The 25,104-nt window shown below is 38.5% G+C and overlaps 1 protein-coding gene across 13 annotated transcripts in view; it reads right to left on the bottom strand.

Annotated features, from left to right (window-relative positions):
• meis2a (Meis homeobox 2a) overlaps window positions 1-24,785 on the bottom strand; it is a 102,569-nt gene extending 77,784 nt beyond the window's left edge. For 5 of the 13 annotated variants that reach the window (XR_015512420.1, XR_015512422.1, XM_087288508.1 and 2 more), the window contains exons 1-7: window positions 24,169-24,785; window positions 23,674-23,894; window positions 23,201-23,342; window positions 22,939-22,989; window positions 22,407-22,457; window positions 21,802-21,951; window positions 9,603-9,717 (exon numbers count right to left, since the gene is read on the bottom strand). Coding sequence is in view for 10 of the 13 variants with exons in the window: in XM_087288508.1 (XP_087144634.1) it covers window positions 9,603-9,717; window positions 21,802-21,951; window positions 22,407-22,457; window positions 22,939-22,989; window positions 23,201-23,342; window positions 23,674-23,894; window positions 24,169-24,180 (742 nt within the window). In the remaining 3 variants the exon portion in view is untranslated. 13 annotated transcript variants of the gene reach the window in all.
• Between the last annotated feature and the right edge of the window lie 319 nt (window positions 24,786-25,104).

The raw sequence follows: 25,104 nt of genomic DNA, 5'->3' as shown, positions 1-25,104 counted from the left end.
GAGCCCTTCGAATTAGTCCCGAAAACACATCTCAAAAAAAAAATCAGCTTTATGTGTGTCTGCTTCTTCAAAGCGGCTTCGCTTCCCTCCTCCTCTGTGTATGTGTTCTCCCTCTCACTCTTTTTTGGCTTTTTATTGATTTTTCAATTTTCTCTTCCTGTAAAATCTCAACAGCAGATGCAGCCGTTCCCCTAAAGCTCCTGAGCGGAGGCAACGACTTCAACCATCAGGAAAATCAAAGGAGGCCAGAAAGAAAGAAAGAGAAAGAGAGAAACAGCAGCTTCTCCTGACTGTAATCAGGGTGTCCGCGAGGTCTTAAATAGCATTACAAGTTGATAAGTCAATTTAGAGACATTTAAAAGCATTTAAAATCTATTTTAGAAGGTGCTAAAGTATGCCTGAATTTAATCTTTGAATATAAGGAAGCTGCGTAGTTTATGAAATAAAAAAAATCCTGCTAGATTTGACGTCACGCTGCTTTCTTTACTGCTGTGACCAAGGAAGCCGCCGTTATTCCTGCTGTTTTAGGCGCCACCTACTGGATTAGCATTTTTATTCAGCATGCGGATAATGTTGTAGGATTATTTTCTGACAATCAGTATTTACTGAATATTCTGTACGTTCAAATGTCACCAATGTTACTGGTTGAAACCTAAAGTGGCGAAAAGATGTGTATGGTAAGAGTCTTAGGGCCCGTTTACACTAGTGCGTTTTAGTTTTAAAACAGGGTTTTAGATGAAAAACGTTCTGCGTCCACACTAACGTTTTAACTAGCGTCTCTGAACATATCTCCGTCCACACTACGCCCCCAAAAACGTATATCACGTGACCATTGGCGCACTCTGGGCATGCGCGTTCTAGTATAAACAGGAAGCATGCGTCTCGCTCGGCATTTGGTTATTGTTAGTCAACAAACGCCGGTTGAACAATGAACAAAGCAAAGAAAGCAAGAGAGGTATTTTTGTGGACAGACGACGAGGTCGAGTTGTTACTAAACGTAACAAATGAATAACTGCACAATGGTGCCTAAAACAGACAAAAGTGCAAACAACACTCCCATTTCTGTGTCCATGTTGTTGTTTACAATACTGTCTTCCGGTAGCCCTAAAGCCATGTGTTATAGTCATGTGATAGGGGCTTGACGAATAAGGGAAGGATAAGCAATGACACAAAAGCCCCAATCAGCTAGCGAATCTCAGCAGCCCCGCCTCCGTTTTCAGATGTCTCCGTTTTCCCTCATCCACACTGAGACGGAGGAGCAGCGCTTCAGAATGAAAACAGCCTCTTCAGTGTTTCCAAAACGCTCCGAGAACTCCGGCGTAGTGTGGACGGATGGCGTAACCGTGGCAAAACGTATGCGTTTTAAAACGAAAACGCATTATTGTAAACGGGGCCTAAAAATAAGGGTCTTAAAAGATGATTCACTGATTTCTGTATATACCATGGTAATGCACGCATTGAGGAAAGAAGCGAATGTGGTAGAAGCGAACTAAACTTTGACACTAGCAAGGATTTCTAACCACAAAATGAGCCAAAATGAATTGCCAAAGACCTCCAGTTAAAGATCACCCTAACCTACCCGGCGCCTCCAGAACCGCAGGGAACACGACTGGTTTACTGCACAAAACTAATGTATTGGACGCCAGCCCACCCAACAGCAGGTGTGTTTTCCTGATCAGCACTATATTCAGGATATGAATGATTTTAGGATTCGTTGCTTACAATCAGCATTTAGTCAATAATTCTGCAATGTCAAAGCTAAAGTGGTGATGAGGTGTTAAAGTGTATCAAAATAGTCTTTAAAAAGGTCTTAAAAGGTATTAAATTTCACTCACTGATTTTTTTTTTACATCATAGTAATGCACACATTGAGGAAAGAATTGAATTTGGTGGAAGCGGACTATGCTTTGACCTTAGCAAGGGTTTTGAAACACAAAATGAACCAAGCCAAAAAGCTAGAGATCTCCAGCTAACCTAGCCGGCGCCTCCAGAACTGCAGGGAATGCGACTAGTTTACCGTACAATGGTGTATTGGACACCAGCCCACCCAACAGCAGGTGAGTTTTCCTGATCAGCACTATATTCCGTTTATGAATGATGTTTTAGTTTAGGATTTCTTCCTGACAATCAGTATTTAGTGAATATTCTGTAAGTTCAAATGTCGCCAGTGTTACCGGTTGAAGTGGTGATGAGGTGTTGAAGTGTATGGAACGCGTCTTAAAAAAGGTCTTAAAAGATATTGAGTTTCACTCACTGATTTGTGTATATACCATGGCAATGCACACATAGAGGAAAGAAGCGGATGTGGTAGAAGCATACAAAGCTTTAATTAAGGATTTTGAACCACAAAGTGAAAGATCACCCTAACCGGCGCCTGCAGAATCATCGGGTTTACCATACAAAGATGTATTGGACGCAAGCCCACCCAACAGCAGGTGCGTTTTCCTGATCAGGCCATCCTAACCTCTCCAGCACCGAGCTGCTCTTTACTCATAAAGAAGGAAAGTGATCTCGTGGGCATCCTGAGCAGGATCGCAGACCGCCAGGCCTTTGAGGAAGAAACAAACCCGTTCTGACGCGCTTCGGCCGGCTTTCCCTCTTGTTTTGTCTCTCTCTCTGTTTGTTAATAGCGCTGTAGTTTGTCCTGTGGGCCGTGCGAGGGCTAAAGGCAGCGTTCCCTCACTTCAGAGCGCTTCTGCGGGTCGACGGGTCGGATTCGCAGATGTCTCCCGCAGACAGTCGGTCGTCTGAGGACCGCGGCCCAGCGAGAAACACTCAATGCTGGCCTGACCCCGCAACACCGCTAAACACAACATGCCTTTTCTTCTCCATCTCTCTCGCTCGCCTTGTTTGGTTTTGTGCTTTGTCTACTCTGGTGTTTTCCCTCATGACTAGTAAAGCTTTTCCACTGGAGGATGTCGAATGTGGAAAAGCGGCTGCTATCGCGAAACGCCATTGTTTGGTATTACATTGCAGACGTCTCTGCTTAAACTTCCTGCAATTGTTTTTAAGAGGTTAAGTCATCGTAGGCTGAAGGGACAAGGGAAGATGCTTTCTAGAAGAAGATGGAAACAGCGGACACAACAGAATTTGTTCATAATGAGAACTGCTGCGCTATCGCAATTAAAATCGAGAAATCCCATGGGGAGCGCACATCTGAGGAGCGAGGGGAGAAAAAGGAAATTAACTCCTTAATTCACGATCAGGGCACACACAAAAAATCAGAGATGATCAGCCAGGTCAGTAAAGTTGCAAACTATGAAACACCCACTCAATTCCCCGCCTCGCAGTTTATTTTGTTACACTAAGAAATCCATTTCAAGGGTGCATAAGATCAGAGGAAATGAAGAGAGGAGGCAGCGTTTACCATTCATCAGCCTTAAAACATGGCAAGTGTGTAACTGGAGCTACCTGAACAGCCCGCGAGTCAGTGCTTGAACAGCAGCCTTGTTTCCTCATCCTTTTTTAATAGTGTGTGTGTGTGTGTGTGTGTGTGTCTACAGCCTCCATTCTGAAATTGATCACATTCTAAATGAATTATCATGATGCATAATGAGCGTTATCTCGGCCTCCTCCCTGAAGCCCGCAGCCCTGCGTGGCACGTTGATTTGTTTTGTTGCACATTAGCCTCCGTTCTTCTAGAGAGCTCACCGCTCCAGGCGTGCAAATAAGAAATTATCCTTGCTGACTAACACTCCTAATACCTCCTTAGGGTAATTAGAAATTATTAGACGGCTGCCTCCAATAACGACAGCTAATAGCACTAAACGCCGTCAAAATTCCTCCACCGACAGGACGGCGAACAGGACGGACAAACGGACCGGAGCTCTTCCCCGATACGCTCCCCGGTGCTCGACGACTCATTATGGCACACGAGGGAGCGGAAATCAGACTATAAAATGAGCTTATCTGCAATAATGCCCAAAAAGATTTGCATAAATACGTTAGCCGTGCTTGGGAAGGCAGCATCTTTTTTTTTTCATCCGCCCACTCACTCGTTCCAGAGATACCTGTAGGGCATCGGTGCGGTGACGCGCTTCAGAGACCACACCGCCCAGCACTAGCCCTCCACCAGCTTTTTTAGGGGGAAAAGAGGAGGTGGTGGGCTGGATTAACACGTCCACAAACACAATGGATCTTTTACACAAGAAGTTTAACGGTCATCAGCATCTCAAATCCTTTCGTATTTAGAAACAATATTAATCCAGCCCTGCACTTTTCCCAGTGGCTGAGATGCAGTCCTTTAGACCTCAGCAACCCATCGCCAGCGCAGAAACAAGGGTCAGAGTCTGATGAGAGCCGTCCGGGGAAAACATCGCTGGAGACTAGTGTGTGATGGGATTATCACCTCTTAAGGGTGACTTCTTGGCTGACCCCCTCAGGCACAGCGTGCTAAAACAAGAGCCTGGAAAACACTCTGCAGTGTTGTTTAAAGGGCCAGCGCAGTGCAGATCAAGCTACTAGCAGTAAGCAGGCATGTACGGTATTCTTCCATTCATTCTATTTCTACTCTGTCCTGGAGGTTTAGTGCACTTTTATTTTCTATTATTATTATTATTATTATTATTATTATTATTATTATTATTATTAATAATAATAATAAATAATAATAATAATAATGATAAATAGTAATAATAAATATAATAATGATAATATTAATAATAATAATTATTATAACAATGATAATAATAATAATAAATAATAATAAATAAAAGTAATAATAAATATAATAATAATAATAATAATAATAAATAGAATAATAATAATAATAAATAAATAAAATAATAAATATAATTAAAATAATTAAAATAATAGTACAAAATTATAATAATTAAAATAATAATAATATTAAATAGAATAATAATAAAAATATTATTAAAAAATAATAACAACAATAATAATAACAATATTCATAATAATGATAATGATAAATAAATATAATAAATAAATATTATAAATAAAATAATAATAATAAAGAATAATAATAAAAAATGATAATAGTAATAGTAATAAATAATAATGAAAATATTTATTATAATAATAACAATAATAATAATGATAATAAATAAAAAATAATATTATAAAAATTATAAAAAATGGAATAATAAAAATGAAAAATAATATTAATAAAATAATAAAAAAACTAATGAAAATAATAATAATATTAATATTAATAATAAAAATAATAATATAACAATAATAATAGCAATACATAATAGTAGTAATAATAATAATAATAATAATACATTCTTATTTATATTAGTAAGCACATATTTTTACATTTAATCGAAGCATGTCAAAGTGCTTTACAAACATATAAAAAGTATAGAGCTCAAAGATAAAGAAGAGCTCACAGTATAGAGCTACTCAAATATGAACTGTTATAAAGTATGAACATAATCTACATCACTTATCCAACCCAACAACTACCTTAATAACTATTAATAAGCAGATAATTAGCAGTGTATTAAGTTAAAAGTCTGAGTAATTGGCTTGTTAATAGCAGGAATTCTACATTAAAATAACGAGTGACTGATCTCTTCTTTTCTATAAAGTGGAACAGAGCAGCAGATTCCTGCACACTATTATGTTGAAATCTGTCAGCCGAGCAGGAAATGTGTGTGTGACCGAACGACACTGAACACACTCATGTGTGTAGAGATAAATGATGGACCGATGGCTTCATTAACTCATTAACACTGGACCGACACACTCCTGTCATCAGTTAGCAGTGGTTTCACACACACACACACACACACACACACACACACACACACACACACACACACACAGACTGACGAGCAATCCTAGTGGAATGACTGCTGTATACAATGCAATATATACAATACAACACAATGATCATTTTAATATTACCTGCTTCCCTACATCTGTGAGAACATTTTAAAAAGATTTGACCCACAACAGTACAAAAACACACACACACACACACACACACACACACACACACACACACACACACACACACACACTCACATTATAATAGCATTATGCACGGTATCACACATACACTAATGTTATCATAATGTGTGTGTGTGTGTCTGCTCTCCACAAACCAACACAAGAGTTAAAGCTTGTTACCTGTCTGTCTCTCTCTCTCTCTCTCTCTCTCACACACACACACACATTCCAGCGCTGTAATAAATGCGTTCTTTGAGCAGGGAGAGCGTGTAGAGAGTGTGTTGTGAGTGAACAAGCGCTCCGAGCACAGAGCGTGAACATAATTGCAAGAATGTGAGAAATGAGGCGTCTGTTCTGCTGGCTGGGGTCAAAGGTCACAGGACGCTGCAGGACGCTGCATTACTGCACCTCATGCCTCTGCCTCCTTATCACCCATGGCCTGTCTCACTCTCTCTGTCCTGTCTCACTGGATCCTGTATTGTTTCATTCTCTGTCCTGTCTCACTCTTTTCCTTTCCTCTTATTGATTTTCTCCTGTTTTACTTCTTCCTCTCTGACCTGTCTCACTCTCTGTATCATTTTATTATCTGACCTGTCTCACTCTCTGTATTGTTTCATTATCTGTTCTGTCTCACTCTTTTAGTTCTGTCTCACTCTCGGTATTGTTTTTAATCTCTGTCCTGTCTCATACTTCCAGTTCTGTCTCTCTTATTAACTGGTATTTTTTTCTCCTCGATTACTTCTTTTTCTGTCCTGTCTCACTCTTTTGATCCTGTCTCACTCTCTGCATTGTTTCATTTTCTGTCTTGTCTTACTCTTTTGACCCTGTCTCACTCTCTGTCCTGTCCCACTCTTTGTCATGTTTCACTCTTTTAGGCCTGTCTCACTCTCTGTCCTGACTAACTCACTGTATTTTTCATTCTGGCCCTGTCTCACTCTTTTGATCCTGTCTCACTCTCTGTCCCGTTTTGCTCTCTGTGTTGTTTCATTTTCTGTCCTGTCTCACTCTTTCGGTTCTGTCTAAATACTGTTTTTTCTCCTATTTTACATATTTCTTTGACCAGTCTCACTCTCTGTATTGTTTCATTTTCTGTCCTGTCTCACTGTTTTGATCCTGTCTCACTTTTTAGATCCTGTCTCACTCTCTGTGTTGTTTCATTTTCTGTCCTGTCTCACTCTTTTGGTTCTGTCTCACTCTCAGTTTTTTTCCCTATTTTAATCATTGCACTGTCCTGTCTCACTCCCTGTATTGTTTCATTTTCTATTCTGTCTAGCTCTTTGTCTTGTCTCACTCTCTTTCCTGTCTTGCTCTCTGAGTTGTTTCATTTTCGCTCCCGTCTCACTCTTTTGATCCTTTCTCACTCTGTATTGTTTTATTCTCTGTCCTGTCTCACTCTTTCAGTCGCACTCTTTGTCCTGTCTTACTCTCTGTATCATTTCATTCTCTGTCCTGTCTCACTCTCTGTGTTTCAATTTTTTTCCAGTCTCACTCCTTAGATCCTGTCTCACTCTCTGTATTGTCTCACTCTCTGTGCTGTCTCACTCTTTAGGTCCTGTCTCACCTTCTGTATTGTCTCACTCTCTGTGCTGTCTCACTCTTTAGATCCTGTCTCACTCTCCATATTGTCTCACTCTCTGTGCTGTCTCACTCTTTCGATCCTGTCTCACCTTCTGTATTGTCTCACTCTCGGTGCTGTCTCACTCTTTAGATCCTGTCTCACTCTCTGTATTGTCTCACTCTCTGTGCTGTCTCACTCTTTAGATGCTGTGTCACTCTCTGTATTGTCTCACTCTTTAGATCCTGTCTCACTCTCTGTATTGTCACACTCTTTAGATTCTGTCTCACTCTCTGTATGTCTCACTCTTTAGATCCTGTCTTACTCTCTGTATTGTCTCACTCTTTAGATCCTGTCTCACTCTCTGTGCTGTCTCACTCTTTAGATCCTGTGTCACTCTCTGTATTGTCTCACTCTTTAGATCCTGTCTCACTCTCTGTATTGTCACACTCTTTAGATTCTGTCTCACTCTCTGTATGTCTCACTCTTTAGATCCTGTCTTACTCTCTGTATTGTCTCACTCTTTAGATCCTGTCTCACTCTCTGTATTGTTTCATTCCTCGTCCTGTCTCACTCTCTGTGTTGTTTCATTCCTCGTCCTGTCTCACTCTCTGTGTTGTTTCATCCTCTGTCCTGTCTCACTCTTTTAATTCTCTGTCACTCTTGCTGTTTTTTTTTCTCTTGTACTATTTTCTCTGTCCCGTCTCACTCTTTTTGGTCCTATCTTACTGGTCCTACCATGTCCTGTCTTACTCTCTGTATTGTTTTATTCTCTGTCCTGTCTGACTCTTCTGTCTCACTCTCTCTTTTTTCCCCTCTTCAGTAACTTCTTTCTTTATCCTGTCTCACTCTTTCTGTATTTTTAAATTCCCTGTACTGTCTCACTCTTTTGGTCCTGTCTCATTTGTTTCTCCTTCTTGGTTACTTCATTCTCTCCCTCTCTCTATGTTTCTCCAGTCTGTGTTTGGATTGGTTTGGGCCGGAGCTTGACCGGATCACTTCTAGGCAGTTCCGTATGTCGTACCGTAAGTGTGTTAGCCTGTATCGACCGGCCGTTACTGGATCCAGTGTGAGAGAGTCAATAACTGCAGTGCTCACTGGTACTTATGACTTCAACATGATCAATAATACTTATTTCCCTCTTTGCTCTACATCACAGACAGCTGCTTAATGCACAACACATTATATCAAATTAAATTAAATTAAATTAAATTAAATTAAATTAAATTAAATTAATTAAATTAAATTAAATTAAATTAAATTAAATTAAATTAAATTAAATTATATTAAATTATATTTTATTTTATTATATATTATATTATATTATATTATATTATATTATATTATATTATATTATATTATATTAAATTATATTATATTATATTATATTATATTATATAAAATCAAAATATATTTTAATAATATATCATATTGTATTTTATTAATATATTATATTATATTTTATTAATATAATTTATTATTTTATATTATATTAAATTAAATTAAATTAAATTAAATTAAATTAAATTAAATTAAGTTAAATTAAATTATTTTATATTATATTATATTATATTAAAATAAATTAATATATCATATATTATATTATATTATATTAAATTTTATTATATTATATTATATTATATTATATTATATTATATTATATTATATTATATTATATTATATTATATTATATTATATTATATTATATTATATTACTGGTGCATTGCATCGTTTTTGCACGCACCTAATATTTTCTAGTCCCTAAATGCCTATTCACACCAAGTACAACAGCTACAGCACACAGTATAGTGTTTAATAATTTATTCAAATCCCAACTATAACAATAATGACAAAGAAGATCAATGTCATCCAACTGACTTTCTGAGCAATTATTTACAGCTATTTAATAAACATCAGATATTAAAGAATTCAAGCGCTTACAGTGGAAGACAGCAATAGTATTGTACAGTGTTGCCGACACCAAATTTCTTTCCTCGCAAGTCAAGAAAGCCAGCACACACAAACACACACATGCCTGCATTCACACACTCAGGGCGGCCTGCGCAGTGTGTTGCTGTCATATCGGATCTGGTTCAGTACCAGATGGATGTTCAAATCTCAGACTCACCTTGTTCGCTGCTGTTGTCTCCGCTCTGCGACGCCAGGCCTCCGCTGGAGGGTCCCGGTGTGCCGGCCGAGTGTGTGGACGTGGCGTCGTCGTGATCTCTCCAGGACGCCGGATTCTGGAGACGGTCCGAGCGGATCCATCCGTTCCCCATCCGCAGCACAAAGAGAGAGAAAGGACTCATGAATGTGCTGAACGCTGATCTACAAGCCCTCACCAGCAGAAACACCCATACAGCAGAGGCTCTAGTCTAAACATCTACAACTATTAAATCAAGAAGCATCTGAATATAAACAACAGAACTGCATTCTTCCTCATTCACCTTCAGTATATAGAAAAGAGCAGCGTGAACATTCTGATAACATTCTTTGTTGTAGAAAGTGACCCGTGGTTCGGGGATTAACCTAAACATTAGTCTTGAGGAGCAGTTCATCTTTTAGACTGAGACAATACACACACACACACACACACACACACACACACACACACACAGACTGGCGCGAGCGGTGGGTTTGTCGTGTGTGAGTGGGCATCTCCTCCGCACCCTTCCGGAGGTTTCTCGGGGTCCGATCGGCCCGCAGGGAAACAGGATTTATTTCTACTGTACAGGAAGAGCTTTATCTGTGTTACACACTGACGAGCAAGAGGAGGAACTTCCTTTACCACTCCAGCAGGACACACACACACACACACACACACACACACACACACATATACATTCACCACTAACAAACAAATTCAGACACACACACACACACACACACACACACATACACACACACACACACACATTCACCACTAACAAACAAATTAAGACACACACACACACACACACACACACACACACACACACACACACACACACACACACACATACAGATACATACATATACATTCACACACTAACAAACAAATTCAGACACACACACACACACACACACACACACACACATACATACATATACATTCACACACTAACAAACACATTCATACACACACGTACACATTTACAAACTAACAAACCCATTTACACACAGACACGCGCGGACACACACAAGAAACAGGTATACACTTACACACACTCCCACACAGCAAACACACACATTCACATACTCACACATACTCTCTCACACACACACACACACACACACACACACACACAGACATACACACAAACACACACTTACACGCAAACAAACACACTCACACAAATTTGCACAATACCAAACACACATACACACACACATTCACACAATAACAACCACATTTATACACACATACACATATGACTTCACACAATAGCAAACACACGTATACACACATTCACACAATAGCAAACACACATACACATTCACACACAGTTGCCCACACAAACAAACAAACAAACAAACAAACACACACACGACATGACGTTTCTGGTGTACAGTTCAGGCTAATAACGATGCCCAAATCACATGTGACTTTCTGCAAATGAGCTTGTTATCAGAATGTTCACGCTGCTCTTTTCCATATACTGATGGTGAACGAGTAAGAATGCAGATCTGAAGTCAACAAAACTATCAAAACATCCTGAAAGCGTCCCCACAAGGTGTGAAATACAAGGCACACACTCACACACACATACACACTATACGTTTATATCAATAAATATATTCAAATCTCTGAATTAACCTACATACAGAACACCCATTTACACCAAAAATCGCGCTCAACAGCGAACAACTACAGGTTGCAGTCTTTCACAGCCATGAAGCACACGCCTGATGCAACAGAGTCTCATCCAAACAAGCGCATTAAACACACACACAAACACACACACACACACACACATTTCTGCAAAAGACAGTGAGCATTTGCTGTAAGCTCATTAGAGACAAAGCTCAAGTCTTAATCTGAGCGCAATCGAGTATGTGCAGCGAACACACACACACACACACACACACACAGATTTAAGTGTCTTAGGAGTCCCAGCGGTGTATGTCTGCTGTTGGTTCTCTATACACACACAGCTCTACCGCACACATGATCACGCTTATTTAGTATTTTCATGAATTACATCACATTCATCAATTCAATATTCAACATTGACAGTGGCTACTATCAGCAACAACGCTGAGTTCAGTTAGCAGGGACATGTTATTTATTTAAAAATGACTGATAATGTGGTGCCATTATTTATTTCCTTGTGTTCTGCTGTGAAAATACATTAAAAATCAACTGAAACAAAAAAAATAAAACTGTTGAAATGCAATTAAATTTATGAAATACGGTAGCTTACTGTAAAATATTTCTAAACATGATGTGTATATGTTAGTACTTCAAAACGTTGGTGTTTTACACTATTAATTAATGACATACAGTAGTTTACCGTAAAATATTGTAATATGTGTAGATGTTACTTCAAAACTTTGGTGTTTAACACTATGGGTTAATGAAATGCGGTAGTTAACCGTAAAATATTGTAATATGATTTGTAGATGTTACTTTATAAAATTGGTGTATAACACTGTGAATTACGGAAATACAGAAGTTTACCATAAAATATTGTAATATGATGTGTGGATGTTACTTAAAAACTTTGGTGTTTAACACTATGGGTTAGTAATATGCGGTAGTTTACCGTAAAATTTTGCAATATGGTAGTACTTCAAAACATCTGCATCAAACACTATGAATTAATGACATACAGTAGTTTGCTTTAAAATTTTGTAATATGTACATGTTAGTACATTAAAATACTGGTGTATTACATTACGAATGAATGAAATACGGTAATTTACTGTAAAATGTTGTTAGTACTTCAAAACATATGTGCTTAACACTATTAATTAATGAAATACAGTAGTGTACTATAGAAATTTGTAATGTCTTGTTGTTAGTACTTTAAAACTTTGGTGTATTACACTATGGGTTACTGAAATGCAGTAGTTAACTGTAAAATATTGCAATAAGATGTGTTGAAGTTACTTCAAAACATTGGAGTATAGCACTGTGAATTACTGAAATACAGAAGTTTACTGTAAAATATTGTAATATAATGTGTAGATGTTACTTGAAAACTTGTTTAACACTGTGAATTACTAAAATACAGTAGTTTACCACAGAATTTTGAAAAATTGCACATCTCAATACTTCAAAATATTACTGTATTACACTGTGAATTATTGAAATACAGTAGATTAACATAATAATTAACATAATATTTTGCAATATGATGTGTAGATGTTACTTCAAAACTCGGATTAATAAAATATGGTAGTTTACCGTAAAATTTTGTAATATGTTAGCACTTCAAAATATTCATGTATTACAATGCGAATTAAGGAAATACTGTAGTTTACCATAGAATTTTGCAGTGTGTAGATGTTAGTACTTCAAAACATTGGTGTATAGCACTATTAATTACTGAAATACAGTAGTTTACCGTAAAATATTTAAAACATTTTGTATAACACTATAAATTACTGAAATACAGTAGTTTAACATAAAATATTTAAAACATTGGTGTATAACACTATGAATTAATGAAATACAGTAGTTTACCGTAAAATATTTAAAACATTGGTGTATAAAACAATGAATTACTGAAATACAGTAGTTTACTGTAAAATATTTAAAACATTGGTGTATAACACTATGAATTACTGAAATACAGTAGTTTACTGTAAAATATTTAAAACATTGGTGTATAACACTATGAATTACAGAAATACAGTAGTTTACCGTAAAATATTTAAAACATTGGTGTATAACACTATGAATTAATGAAATACAGTAGTTTACCGTAAAATATTTAAAACATTGGTGTATAAAACAATGAATTACTGAAATACAGTACTTTACTGTAAAATATTTAAAACATTGGTGTATAACACTATGAATTAATGAAATACAGTAGTTTACCGTAAAATATTTAAAACATTGGTGTATAAAACAATGAATTACTGAAATACAGTAGTTTACTGTAAAATATTTCAACATTGGTGTATAGCACTATTAATTACTGAAATACAGTAGTTTACCGTAAAATATTTAAAACATTGGTGTATAACACAATGAATTACTGAAATACAGTAGTTTACTGTAAAATATTTAAAACATTGGTGTATAACACAATGAATTACTGAAATACAGTAGTTTACCGTAAAATATTTAAAACATTGGTGTATAAAACAATGAATTACTGAAATACAGTAGTTTACTGTAAAATATTTAAAACATTGGTGTATAACACTATGAATTAATGAAATACAGTAGTTTACTGTAAAATATTTAAAACATTGGTGTATAAAACAATGAATTACTGAAATACAGTAGTTTACTGTAAAATATTTCAACATTGGTGTATAACACTATGAATTACAGAAATACAGTAGTTTACCGTAAAATATTTAAAACATTGGTGTATAACACTATGAATTACTGAAATACAGTAGTTTACCGTAAAATATTTAAAACATTGGTGTATAGCACTATGAATTACTGAAATACAGTAGTTTACCGTAAAATATTTAAAAAATTGGTGTATAACACTATGAATTACAGAAATACAGTAGTTTACCATAAAATATTTAAAACATTGGTGTATAACACTATGAATTACTGAAATACAGTAGTTTACTGTAAAATATTCAGAACTTTGATGTATTACACTATGAATTAATAAAATATAGTAGATTACCATAATACTTTATTACTACTTTACAACATTGGTGTATAACTCCATTTATGAAATATGGTAGTTTATTATAAAATTTTGCAATATGTTAGTACTTCAAAATATTGATGTATAACACTATGGGTCAATAATTTGCAGTAGTGTACCGTAAAATATCCTAATAGGATGTAATGTTACTTTAAAACTTTGGTGTATTACCAATTGGATCAATTAAATACGGTAGTTTAGCGTAAAATTTTGTAATATGTGTAGATGTTATCATTCAGAACACTGGTTTATGACACTACTATTTATAATATAAAATCTTTTGATTTTTAAAATTGTTTCTACCATATTTTTAACAGTAAAAGTCTGGTAACCACAGCTATCAGGGTTTTTTTTCCAGTAAAGATTTTCTTGTGACAGTGTAAAACACTGCTGCAGTTTCACTCCAACACAGCCGCGAGTCCAGAGCCGATCCCTAAGTGCTGACCGCCGCATGTTTCGCTCCAGCACACATGTGCGTCTTTGCTAGCCTGCTAGAGTTCTGCAGCTGATATCCAGTTTCCTCGCAGCAAAAAAAAAAAAAAGCAACAGCCCTTTTCCCACTTATGAATAATGCAGCCGCTCTCGCTCAGGCCTCACATCACAACAAAACAGTTGTCAGAGCTCCCAAGAGTCCATTAAAGTTCAAACAAGCTGTAAAGAAAGCCAGTGAGAGACACGGTGTGACCCAAACGCCCGCCCGCTCGCCCGGGCCTGGGACCCTTCCTCATAATGAGGAGTCAAACGCAGCCGCTCTAATTGTGTTAAAGAGCGCCGTTAGCAGGCCGCAAACACACAATAGAGCAGATAAAGAACAAGATAGAGGGTCGGCGTGTCTCCGGGGGCCGCCCTTCACCGGGGTCACGCACCCAGCGCTGATAATGCACGATGTAATTAATATAAAAGCCGGACACAATGGTGAAGGAGTGCTGCTGACCGACGCACCTGCCCTGCCCGTCAATGCAAAAAATGTATGTCGGATCGGGAATGGCTGCAAACGTGTAGAAATTCCCCTGCTAACACATGCGCATCTCCGAGCGTGACCTTTCTCTCCGCGCGCAGCTCTGTTGCATTTAACATGTAATTACAGCCGAGCTCACAAAACATGCTAAAGGGTCGCGGAAGAATCACTATTCAGAGCCAAACTGCCAATTATCTGACAAGAAGGAGAGCGCTGAGATGACAGCTGAGAGTGTTTTTAATGTCACACACACTGACATAAACACACCTCGGTCATGCCGGGATGGAAGAAATGACCTAATGTGTGACCCCGCACTGTAAATCTGCCCTTATGTTTTGCACTGTGTGGGTCATTGTATTTTTATGGAAAAAAATGCGTATTTTACATTCAATATTATCCAAAGTGACTTAAAAAGGAGGATACAAGAAGCACTTCTGATCAGTGTACGGTTACAGTCAGAATTATTAGCCCCCTTTGAATTTATTATTATAATTATTTATTATTATTTTCTATTTCCCCAATGATGTTTAACAGATAAAGGAAATGTTCCAGTATGTCTGATAATATTTTTTCTTCTGGAGAAAGTCTTATTTGTTTTATTTTGTCAAGAATAAAAGCAGTTATTATTTTTTTTAACCCAATTTTAAGGACAAAATGATTAGCCTGTCTAACCTATATATTTTTTTAATAGTCTACAGAACAAATCATGGTTATATAATAACTTGCCTAATTACCCTAACCTGCCTAGTTACCCTAATTAACCTAGTGAAGCCTTTAAATGTCACTTTAAGCTGTATAGAAGTGTCTTGAAGAATATCTAGTCTAATATTATTTACTGTCATCATGACAAAGAGAAAATAAATCAGTTATTAAAACTAAAATGATTAGAAATGTTGAAGAAATCTGGGGAAAAAATAAACAGGGGATCTAATAATTCAGGGGGGCTAATAATTCTAACTTCAACTGTATATAAATGCTATGACAAGTCTATTTTATATATTAAAAATCATATATTCCATGAAGACTATATGTGCAAATTATATCAAATAATTATATCAAACTTAACTTTTGATGGGTGATGTGCAACTTTAAAGGCCATTTTTCCCTATATTTAGATGTTGTCCTATTCTAATAATCCACACATCGATTGGGAAGTCATTATTTAGCTTTAATCTGATGTATAAATTTCTTCTTTTAAGAGTTCACACTTAGATATTGCTTGATAATATGAGCAGGTCTGGCATGCTGTCCCTCCTGCCTGGTCAATAAGCATGTAAGGAGGCACGAGATCAGGTTGTTCTCGAGAGCTCCCCCTGGGAAAGGAGAAAAGGGGGATTTTGATTTAAGACCAGTGACAAGATGATCGCAAGGTTTCCATAATCCTGGACCAGGCCGTATCCTGAGCAGCTGCTGTGGTGGGTATGGAGGAGTGGAGAGCATGAGACTGTCTCCTGGGACGCTCCAGTGACAGACAAGTCTTTGCTGAGGTCCAGTTTCTCCAGCGCCTAGACTGCAGCTCTGCGCAAGACGTTTGGCCATCAGAAAAATGGTCGTGCCCAACAGAGCATTCCAACAGGGGGATTCTTTAAAAAATAAAGATGAGAGAGTAATACTAGTCAGGCTATTTATAGTGAGTTTGGAACGATCTGATTGGCTTTCTAATGATTACAGATGAGAGATCAAGCATACCACGTGCTCCTCTTCAAATTAGTTTGTGAAACTTCACATTGTTTTTTGTTTTTTTTATGGACATGTATTACTGGGTTTGTGGTTCTAGGTCACATAATGAAAACAAACTGCAGTTATTCTACAGAAGTGACTTGTCACCTAGTATGTGTCATCACTTAATCTGTTGCACACTATGAGGCCATAGAGCATAGGGTGCTGTCACGAAGATCAGATCCATCTTTATTAAAAACAAACTACTTGTATACTAAAACATCCCAGCGGGCACAGGACGTCAACATGACGTCAGAGTGATGTTGTAAATTGGTTATTTTGTTTGGAAATGAAAATCAGACCGACGTCAATGTCCAACATCGGACTGACGTTAATCAACCAAATACATGTTAGTACTTTAAAACACTGGTGCACTACACTATGGGTTAATAATATGAGGTAGTTTACCATAAAATGTTGTAATATTTTAGTACTTTACTGAAGTTACTTTAGTGTTTAACACTATGGATTCATAAAATACAGTAGGTTACCATAAAGTTTTGTAATATGTTAGTACTTCAAAACATCAGTATAAAACACTATGAATTAATGACATCCAGTAGTTAACCATAGAATTTTGTAGATGTTAGTTATTCAGAATATTGGTGTATAACTCTATGAGCTACTGAAATACAGTAGTTTACCGTAAAACATTGTAATATGATGTGCTTTCAACGCAACCTAAAATCAACCAAATATCAACAACAAGCTGGACGTTGTGTGGACGTTACCACTGTGACGTCTATGAGACGTTGGATTTTGGTTGCTCTACCTGACTAATAAATGTCAGTGTTTGACGTCAATATGATGTTGGTTTAAGATCGACGTCGAATTTTGGTCACTTTTTCCGACACAACCTAAAATCAACCAAAACCCTGCTGAAAAAAGCAGCTTAAACCAGACTAAGCTGGTTGGCTGGTTTTAGCTGGTCGACCAGGCTGGTTTTAGAGGGGTATTGGTCACTTCCAGGCTGGTTTCCAGCCATTTCCAGCCTGGTCTTAGCTGGTCAGGCTGGGAGATGAGCAGCTAAAACCAGCTTGACCAGCCAAGCCAAAACCAGCTATGTCCAGCTTAAACCAGGCTGGTCAAGCTGGTTTTAGCTGGATTTGGCTGGTCATTTTCCAGGCTGACCAGCTAAGACCAGGCTGGAAATGGCTGGAAAACATCTTGGAAATGGCCAAAACACCTCTAAAACCAGCCTGCTCAACCAGCTAAAACCAGCCTAGGCTGGTTTAAGCTGGATTTTTCAGCAGGGATATCAATGTCATTTCACATCATCATTGCACCTCACATTGTCCTTGGATGCAGGCGACCTGAATCTAACCTGATCTTGGGATGGCACACCTCTCTTTCTCCAACCTGTACATAATGACCCCAAACTTTTCACTACATTTCATTAACTATTGTCTGATTATGATTATGCCCTAAATTAAAGCACACAAATAACATTGCAAATAGCCAACAATTAAGTTTAATTCAATAATAATCATCTAACAAAATCCAACAAGCATCTGTGCTTTCCTTTAATTCCAGTGTGTGCCACAAATAGACTCGAGCAACATCTTCAGGCGTCCAGTTTCAATAAGATCTCATTCTGAAATGGTGAATTTATTAAACGGGAAACCTAAAACCAGCAGAGACCATCGACAGAGAGGGACTTACACACTTCCGTCTGCAGCACTACAACCACAGCAACAAGTTGTGTGTGTGTGTGTGTGGGGGGGGGGGGGGGGGGGGGGGGTCCAGACGAGAGCAGTCAAGCCCTGATCAAACAGATCAGATGTGTGCTGCATGTCTCTCTTTCTCTCTCTCTCTCTCTCTCTCTCTCTCTCTCTCTCTCTCTCACACACACACACACACACACACATGCTGCGTTATTACTGGAGGCCCGATGACCTAAATCACAGCACTTTCTGCATGACCAATGCGACACACACACACACACACACACACACACACACACACACACACACACACACACACACACACACACACATGTAAAATAACACAGCAACACTCACAGCGTGTCACCAGAACACAAGCTGGACGTCTGCTGGAAAACACACTCGATTTGCGGTCACCGAGTGTGTCGCTGGACCCGCAATGAGCACAACCCAGGAAGATCACAACAGCGCGACGACGCGAAGTGTTTGCGCTTTAAAAACTTAACACAAACATCCATTTATTTATAATCAACATGACAGCCGCAAACAAATAGGAGAATGCGGATGCCAAAGGCGAATGTCACAACATTTCATAAAGTCACAACGACATGATGACAGACGGCACCGAGGCGATGTCAGAGGCACACAAAAAAACTCAACATGTCATCTGTGCCCTTATTTTAAAAAATAAATCTGCAAATACGAGAGACGAGGCAGAGCTGAGTCTACACAGCGGATTGTTAGCTGGATGTTTCAGATTATCAGACCGGTAGCCGGGGGGGTTCGGATGGTTCGAAAGACCCACCCCTCACTGACAAAAGTCCAGAATTTATCCCATACAAGAGCTCATTTGTCCTATTGTGACTGCCATTCCATAATAAATTGTTAAAATAAACATTGAAGAAGGTTTTAAGCTTTTAGATGCTGCTTTAGCATGACTGAGGAAAGTTAAATGCGCTGGCCAGTTTGTGTTTGCCTAGTAAATGACAACATGGCTAGTTTTTAATCTATAATATTTAATCTATAGACTTTAAATCTCTCAAATTTTTTCTAATAATATGGTGTAATGAATTTGCATTTGAAAAGTAAGTATTGTTCTGGTATTTGTTTCTTCTATATCTTAAGGAAATGTTTTTGGTAGATAAAAAAAGTGTGGTTGATGACCATCCGACAAGCTAATCCAGCAAAAAAAGAGTGCTTAAAGTGTATTTAAAAGTCATATTTGCACGGAAAATGAGGTGATTAACTGCAAAAGGTCCATATTTTAAGAAAAATATGCTTTCAGCAGACTGACTACGGGCCTGCCAATAGATCATCAACAGAGGAAGCGGATTGCAGATCTATTCACCAACTCTACACAGTCCAGAGGTGTTTATAGAGCTGGGTGATTTGGCTTTATTTTAATAAATGCAGAATTTAGGCTTTTGCATGGATTGGAAGCACATCAAAATGTAATGACATCCTGATAAAGGCCTTGATATCAGCATAAACTACACCCAGAGACAATGTAGTATTCAATAGTAAATAAAAGTGGGGATATTCACAGAGAGAGAGAGAGAGAGAGAGAGAGAGAGAGAGAGAGAGAGAGAGAGAGAGAGAGAGAGAGAGAGAGAGCATGTCCTTCATCCCGAGCAAAGCAACTTTCACCAAATGATGTAGCCTCAGGCAAAATCTATTAAAAATGCATATCAAAGCAAAAAAGGAGAGAGGAAAGGATGAGAAAGGTACTACCTAAATAAATTTGCATATCCAACAATCAAGCTGATGTCCTCAAACACACCAAAGATAACCATAAAAAAGGAGTAGAAACGCCACATAATAAAATGCAGGACCAAAGGAAATTAACGGAGCTAATTTATTTAGATTCGCAATAGAATGCCAGCGGTTGTCTGAGCAGTGTGTCGCCTATGAAGTCGTGCGTTTCTCAGTATGTGGAGCAGCAACAGGCCTGTGATCATTTATTCTCATTAACAAACACAGCCACTCATGCACACTATGCAAATGTGACGTTTGGACCTTCAATGCACACACATACACACGCGCGCGCACACACACACACACACACACACGCATTCTCACATATTTACATAAAGCAAATAAATAAATACAATCCTTCACTTGCAGTCAAATATCTATTAAAACTGAGCGACACCACTAAATCATCAAAGTAAACAATTCATCCTAATTTACACTTTAATAACTTTATGTAATGCAACGCGCGCAAGACATTCCTGTTTTAAATTAAATTAAAGCAGGTAACTATAGGCTATTCATGCACACCCCGTAAAAAAATACGTGAATATTAATTCAAATAACCGTAAATTAAATTTCGACACACAAAATGCAGGAATGAACTTGCATGTTTAGCGTTGACATTATCAAAATGATAACATTCAGAATAAACGGCGTACGGATGGAAATAATCGCGTCTATAATTATAGCTACACTCTGAGATGTTAAGTGGCCTGCGTTTACAGTGTATGGCAATTTAAACAATTGCCTTTACCGATTTTAAATCGATTAATTTAATGCACTTTAATGGAAGTTAACAGATGCTCAGATGCTCAAATCTGCTTTAATTCTCTCAGCAGGCTTGATCTGCTGCTCTCTGAATATCCTGCAGGACGCTCCATATCAACTACACGACGCGGAAAACTTTCTGTTTCCCCAACATTTAACTTACACAACACCGAGATCAACGCGTTTACACAAAGCCGGGAATTTAATGACAAGATTCAGAGAATTCACAGTAATGGAGTCTATAAAACGGACTAAAACCACAGCAAAAAAAAATCAATAAGAGACAATTAATGCACAATAACAACATCATCATCGTCGTCCTGGCAAACTAAAGAGAGACACATTATAAAAAGACTACCCAGTACTGCGCGCATAACATATTAATAATACAGCTATAAAATAGCACGTTAATTTGTTTTATCACAACTATAAACAACAATGTTATTATTTGCAAAGCAACAAATTAATACAAAACACAAAATCGCATTTAAATACACAAGCCACAAGTTCAGGGAAAAAAGCCCGAAACTACTTTTAGCATTTATCTCATTCATATCAGCCACTCGAATGCCATTTGTGCGTATATACACAATTCCGTGCACAACAATTAAACAATTAAAGCTTCCAGTTACTTACATGATCGGCTAAGTTGGTCGAAGATCCCGAGAGTTCCTCGTGGTCTGATTTTGAGCTGCCATCCCGTTCATCAATCACTAAATCTATGGGCATTTTTCCTTTCAAACAACTAATGTACCGATGGCAGAAATTGTCGCAGAGTTCGTGCACCTTGAGAAGAGAACAAAAATAAAACCTCTGTCAGCAGCCGCTCCAGAAATAAGCACAATTAAAGGACATCGTGAGTAAAGACGGGGAAACAATAGAGAAATTGTAGCAATGCTTATTATTCTCCTGAGACTCCAGCAACAAGTTAATCGACAAAAACAAACACTACAGCTTGACAATAAGACATATGAACGCGCTGGACATAATTTAGCAGAAAGTATAATAAGAAATTAATTTAATAAATACGAATTATTATATATTATATATTATTTTAAAATCAAAGATAATTTTAACATGGTTTTAATAGCAATCTAAATTTGTCCAAGATTATAATTGAATTTGAGTATCAAAATATAACATCTGAATCGTTCAATTAAAATAAAACACACCACAAAATCACAGTAAATTCGCCGGAAATATTTCTGAAAACACATAAATCCAAATAATTGAATGATTACCTTTTCTAACTCCAAAAGATGAAACCGTAATACTTGTATGGCTTGTATCATCTGTGGAGAGAAACCCAAGCTGTTAGCCGTGTCAATTCTTTGCATTTGAAATTTACATTTAATTATTTATTTTTTATTTTGAACATGCATTTTAATTTTTAATATTCGTTGCGTAATATTACAGTGCACAAACATATCCAACCCCAAAAATAAAATGACATAAAATAAGTAATGTTAAAAATAATCAGTAATGTGGCGGAGAAATAACAAGCAATTATTTTTGGATGTTAAACAAATCGCCGCTATATTAACTGGCCTGCGTGAAAGTGTTAACGGTGATATCAACCCCATAATGAGTGACTTATTTCACACTAATATTCCCCACTCCAGACCGCTGTGAGGGTCCCACTTCAAACAATCCTGTCACACATCAAAAATCCTCGTATTTGCTTTTACTATCTCCAAATCCGACGAAAGAAAATAAATAAAAAAAATACTAAAGATAGTCTCTTCTTAAAGACAGTCTGATTTGTGTCCTTACCAAATTATCCAATTCTGGATTCGAAGAAAATAAAGGTTTTTCAGCGCGGACCTAAAACACACACACACACACGGGAATGGAGGTTAATAGCAATCGATGTGCAGCAATTCAATAGTAAGATTTTAATTATGCATTAAAATTCAAATCGTTGCTAATCTGGTTTAAGTGTAGAAAAAGCGCCGATTTAATGCGGCTACTTAGAACTTCCAAGTGTAAACAAAACAGAAAGTCTTCGGGTGGAAGTGTTGCAGCGCGTATGGACCTGTTTGGCGAAGACAGCGATGTCCTCGTTGAAGGAGTCCGAGGAGCAGACGTCTCCGCCGGCCACCCCGGGCTCGCGGGGAGTGCATGTGGCCAGCTCGCACTTCTCGAAGACCAGAGCCAGGAGAGGAAACAGAGGATGGCTGCAGAAACAACAACACGCCAGCCTTTTAGATCTCAGCCATGTCAATGCACAGAGCAATAATGAGCAAAAACAGACACGCGAAACAATCAGTAATAATTCTGCAGAACTCGGAAGTCTCGAAATCGCTTCGGGGTTTGGCGATCTGAGCAGATTTGAACTTAAAAGCGAATAAAAGTTTGTTGAGGCGATTCTGAAATAAATCAAAGTCCAAAGCGTGGATTCGCTCCCAAAATCCCGAGGAGAAAAGTTCCTCGAAGCTGCGGGGAAAACGTTAGCAGAAATCGAAGCGGCTCTGGAGTCCGCGGATCCGATTTTAATGCGGAACTCACCCGTAAATTTGATCTTTATCCCTCTTTAACACGTCGTTGACAGCTGAGCCCATGCTGGTGGGCATGACATTGGGATGGGGGGCATGTGTGCCGTAATGCTGGCTGGCGTGGAGCGGCGGTCCGTGGTTCAGATGGTGGACCTGCGGGAGCGGCCGAGGCGCGTGTGGATCCCCGTACATCCCGACCCCGTCCATGCCGCCGTAGTGAGCCAGCTCATCGTACTGCAAGAGAAGCAGAAAGTCAGCAAGAGCACAGAAAAAAGGAGACAAAGAAGCGAAAGTGTGCGAAAACGCGAGGAAAGTCGTGCAGTTTGCCCGTAATTACCAAAAACATGTTGAAGTTGTAAAAGCGCAGCGAGCAAAAGCAGGAGCCCGGAGCTCAGGATATTCCCAGCAAAGTGCGTCAGGCTCAAGTAGTTTTGCGCGTGCGGCGACAGTCGAGGCCTGTGATAGATAGTGCATTGGTGGAGGTGAGTGTTGGAGATTTTAAACCTACCCTTTGCGCCATCAGCCTGCGCTCCAATAAACCTCTGGATCTGTGTCGTAGATTTAATTTCCCAGTCCGCTCACAAACTCATGCGCCGCAAAGATGCCCCCTTTTTCGAGCCGAATTCTCTCCTATTCTCCAACACGGACGAGCGCGGGCATCGGGAAGAGTTTTGCAATTATTCTTCTTTTCCTCTTTGCCCCCCAGAAAAGAAAGGGAAAAAAAAAGTCAAGCACCAAACTGAAGGTTACAGCCGGCCCATCAACAACCTGCATGTAACTAAACTGTCGTGTCTCATGGCTTTTTGCCACTCCAGCTGTCAATCAAAGCCAGAGGTTGTCAAGGTAATGAATGAATGATGGTTGGTGATGATGTTCGGGAGAGGATGAATCTTTTTAGAGCCCCGTTTTCATCCCACAAGTCCCTGTCTCCTTTATGCCTCCGGTCCGCTTTCTTGTTTTATTACTACCACTACCACTGCTGGAGTGTAGCGAGGAGGATTTAGACGAGGAAAAAAGAGGGAAAAAGAGAAGAGTTTTTGAAAAGAGAAATGCGGCGGTCTCGTGCGCGGTCGGAGATGAGTGAGTGTCAGTGAGTGTTGGCAGGTCGGCCGCTCGCTCGCTTATAGAACACAGTGAGTTGAGCTGCGCGCATCGGCGGGAGAATGAAATGACGGAAGCCGGAAGTGGCGCTGAGCACAGCCAGTCCTGCACGAGCTCCACGCCAAAGCCTGCGCGAGAGGCGAGCGTCCAGTGCGCGAGGGGGGAGCCACGCACAAAATCCCACTCACAGAAAACGCGCTCAGAAAAAGACGCGACAGTGCGCTGGGCAGGCGGCCAACGCGTTATTAAAACTGCGCTGTTATTGCGCCTGGAGAAAACAAAGTCTTGCGCACTTTGCGCGTTTTAAAACTACAACTGCAGCTAGATATCAAGTGTCACACTC

This window comes from Danio rerio, chromosome 17 (assembly GCF_052040795.2).
Source record: "Danio rerio strain M-AB ecotype USA chromosome 17, GRCz13ab, whole genome shotgun sequence".
NCBI lineage: Eukaryota > Metazoa > Chordata > Actinopteri > Cypriniformes > Danionidae > Danio > Danio rerio.
This window is presented reverse-complemented; position numbering and strand designations above follow the sequence as displayed.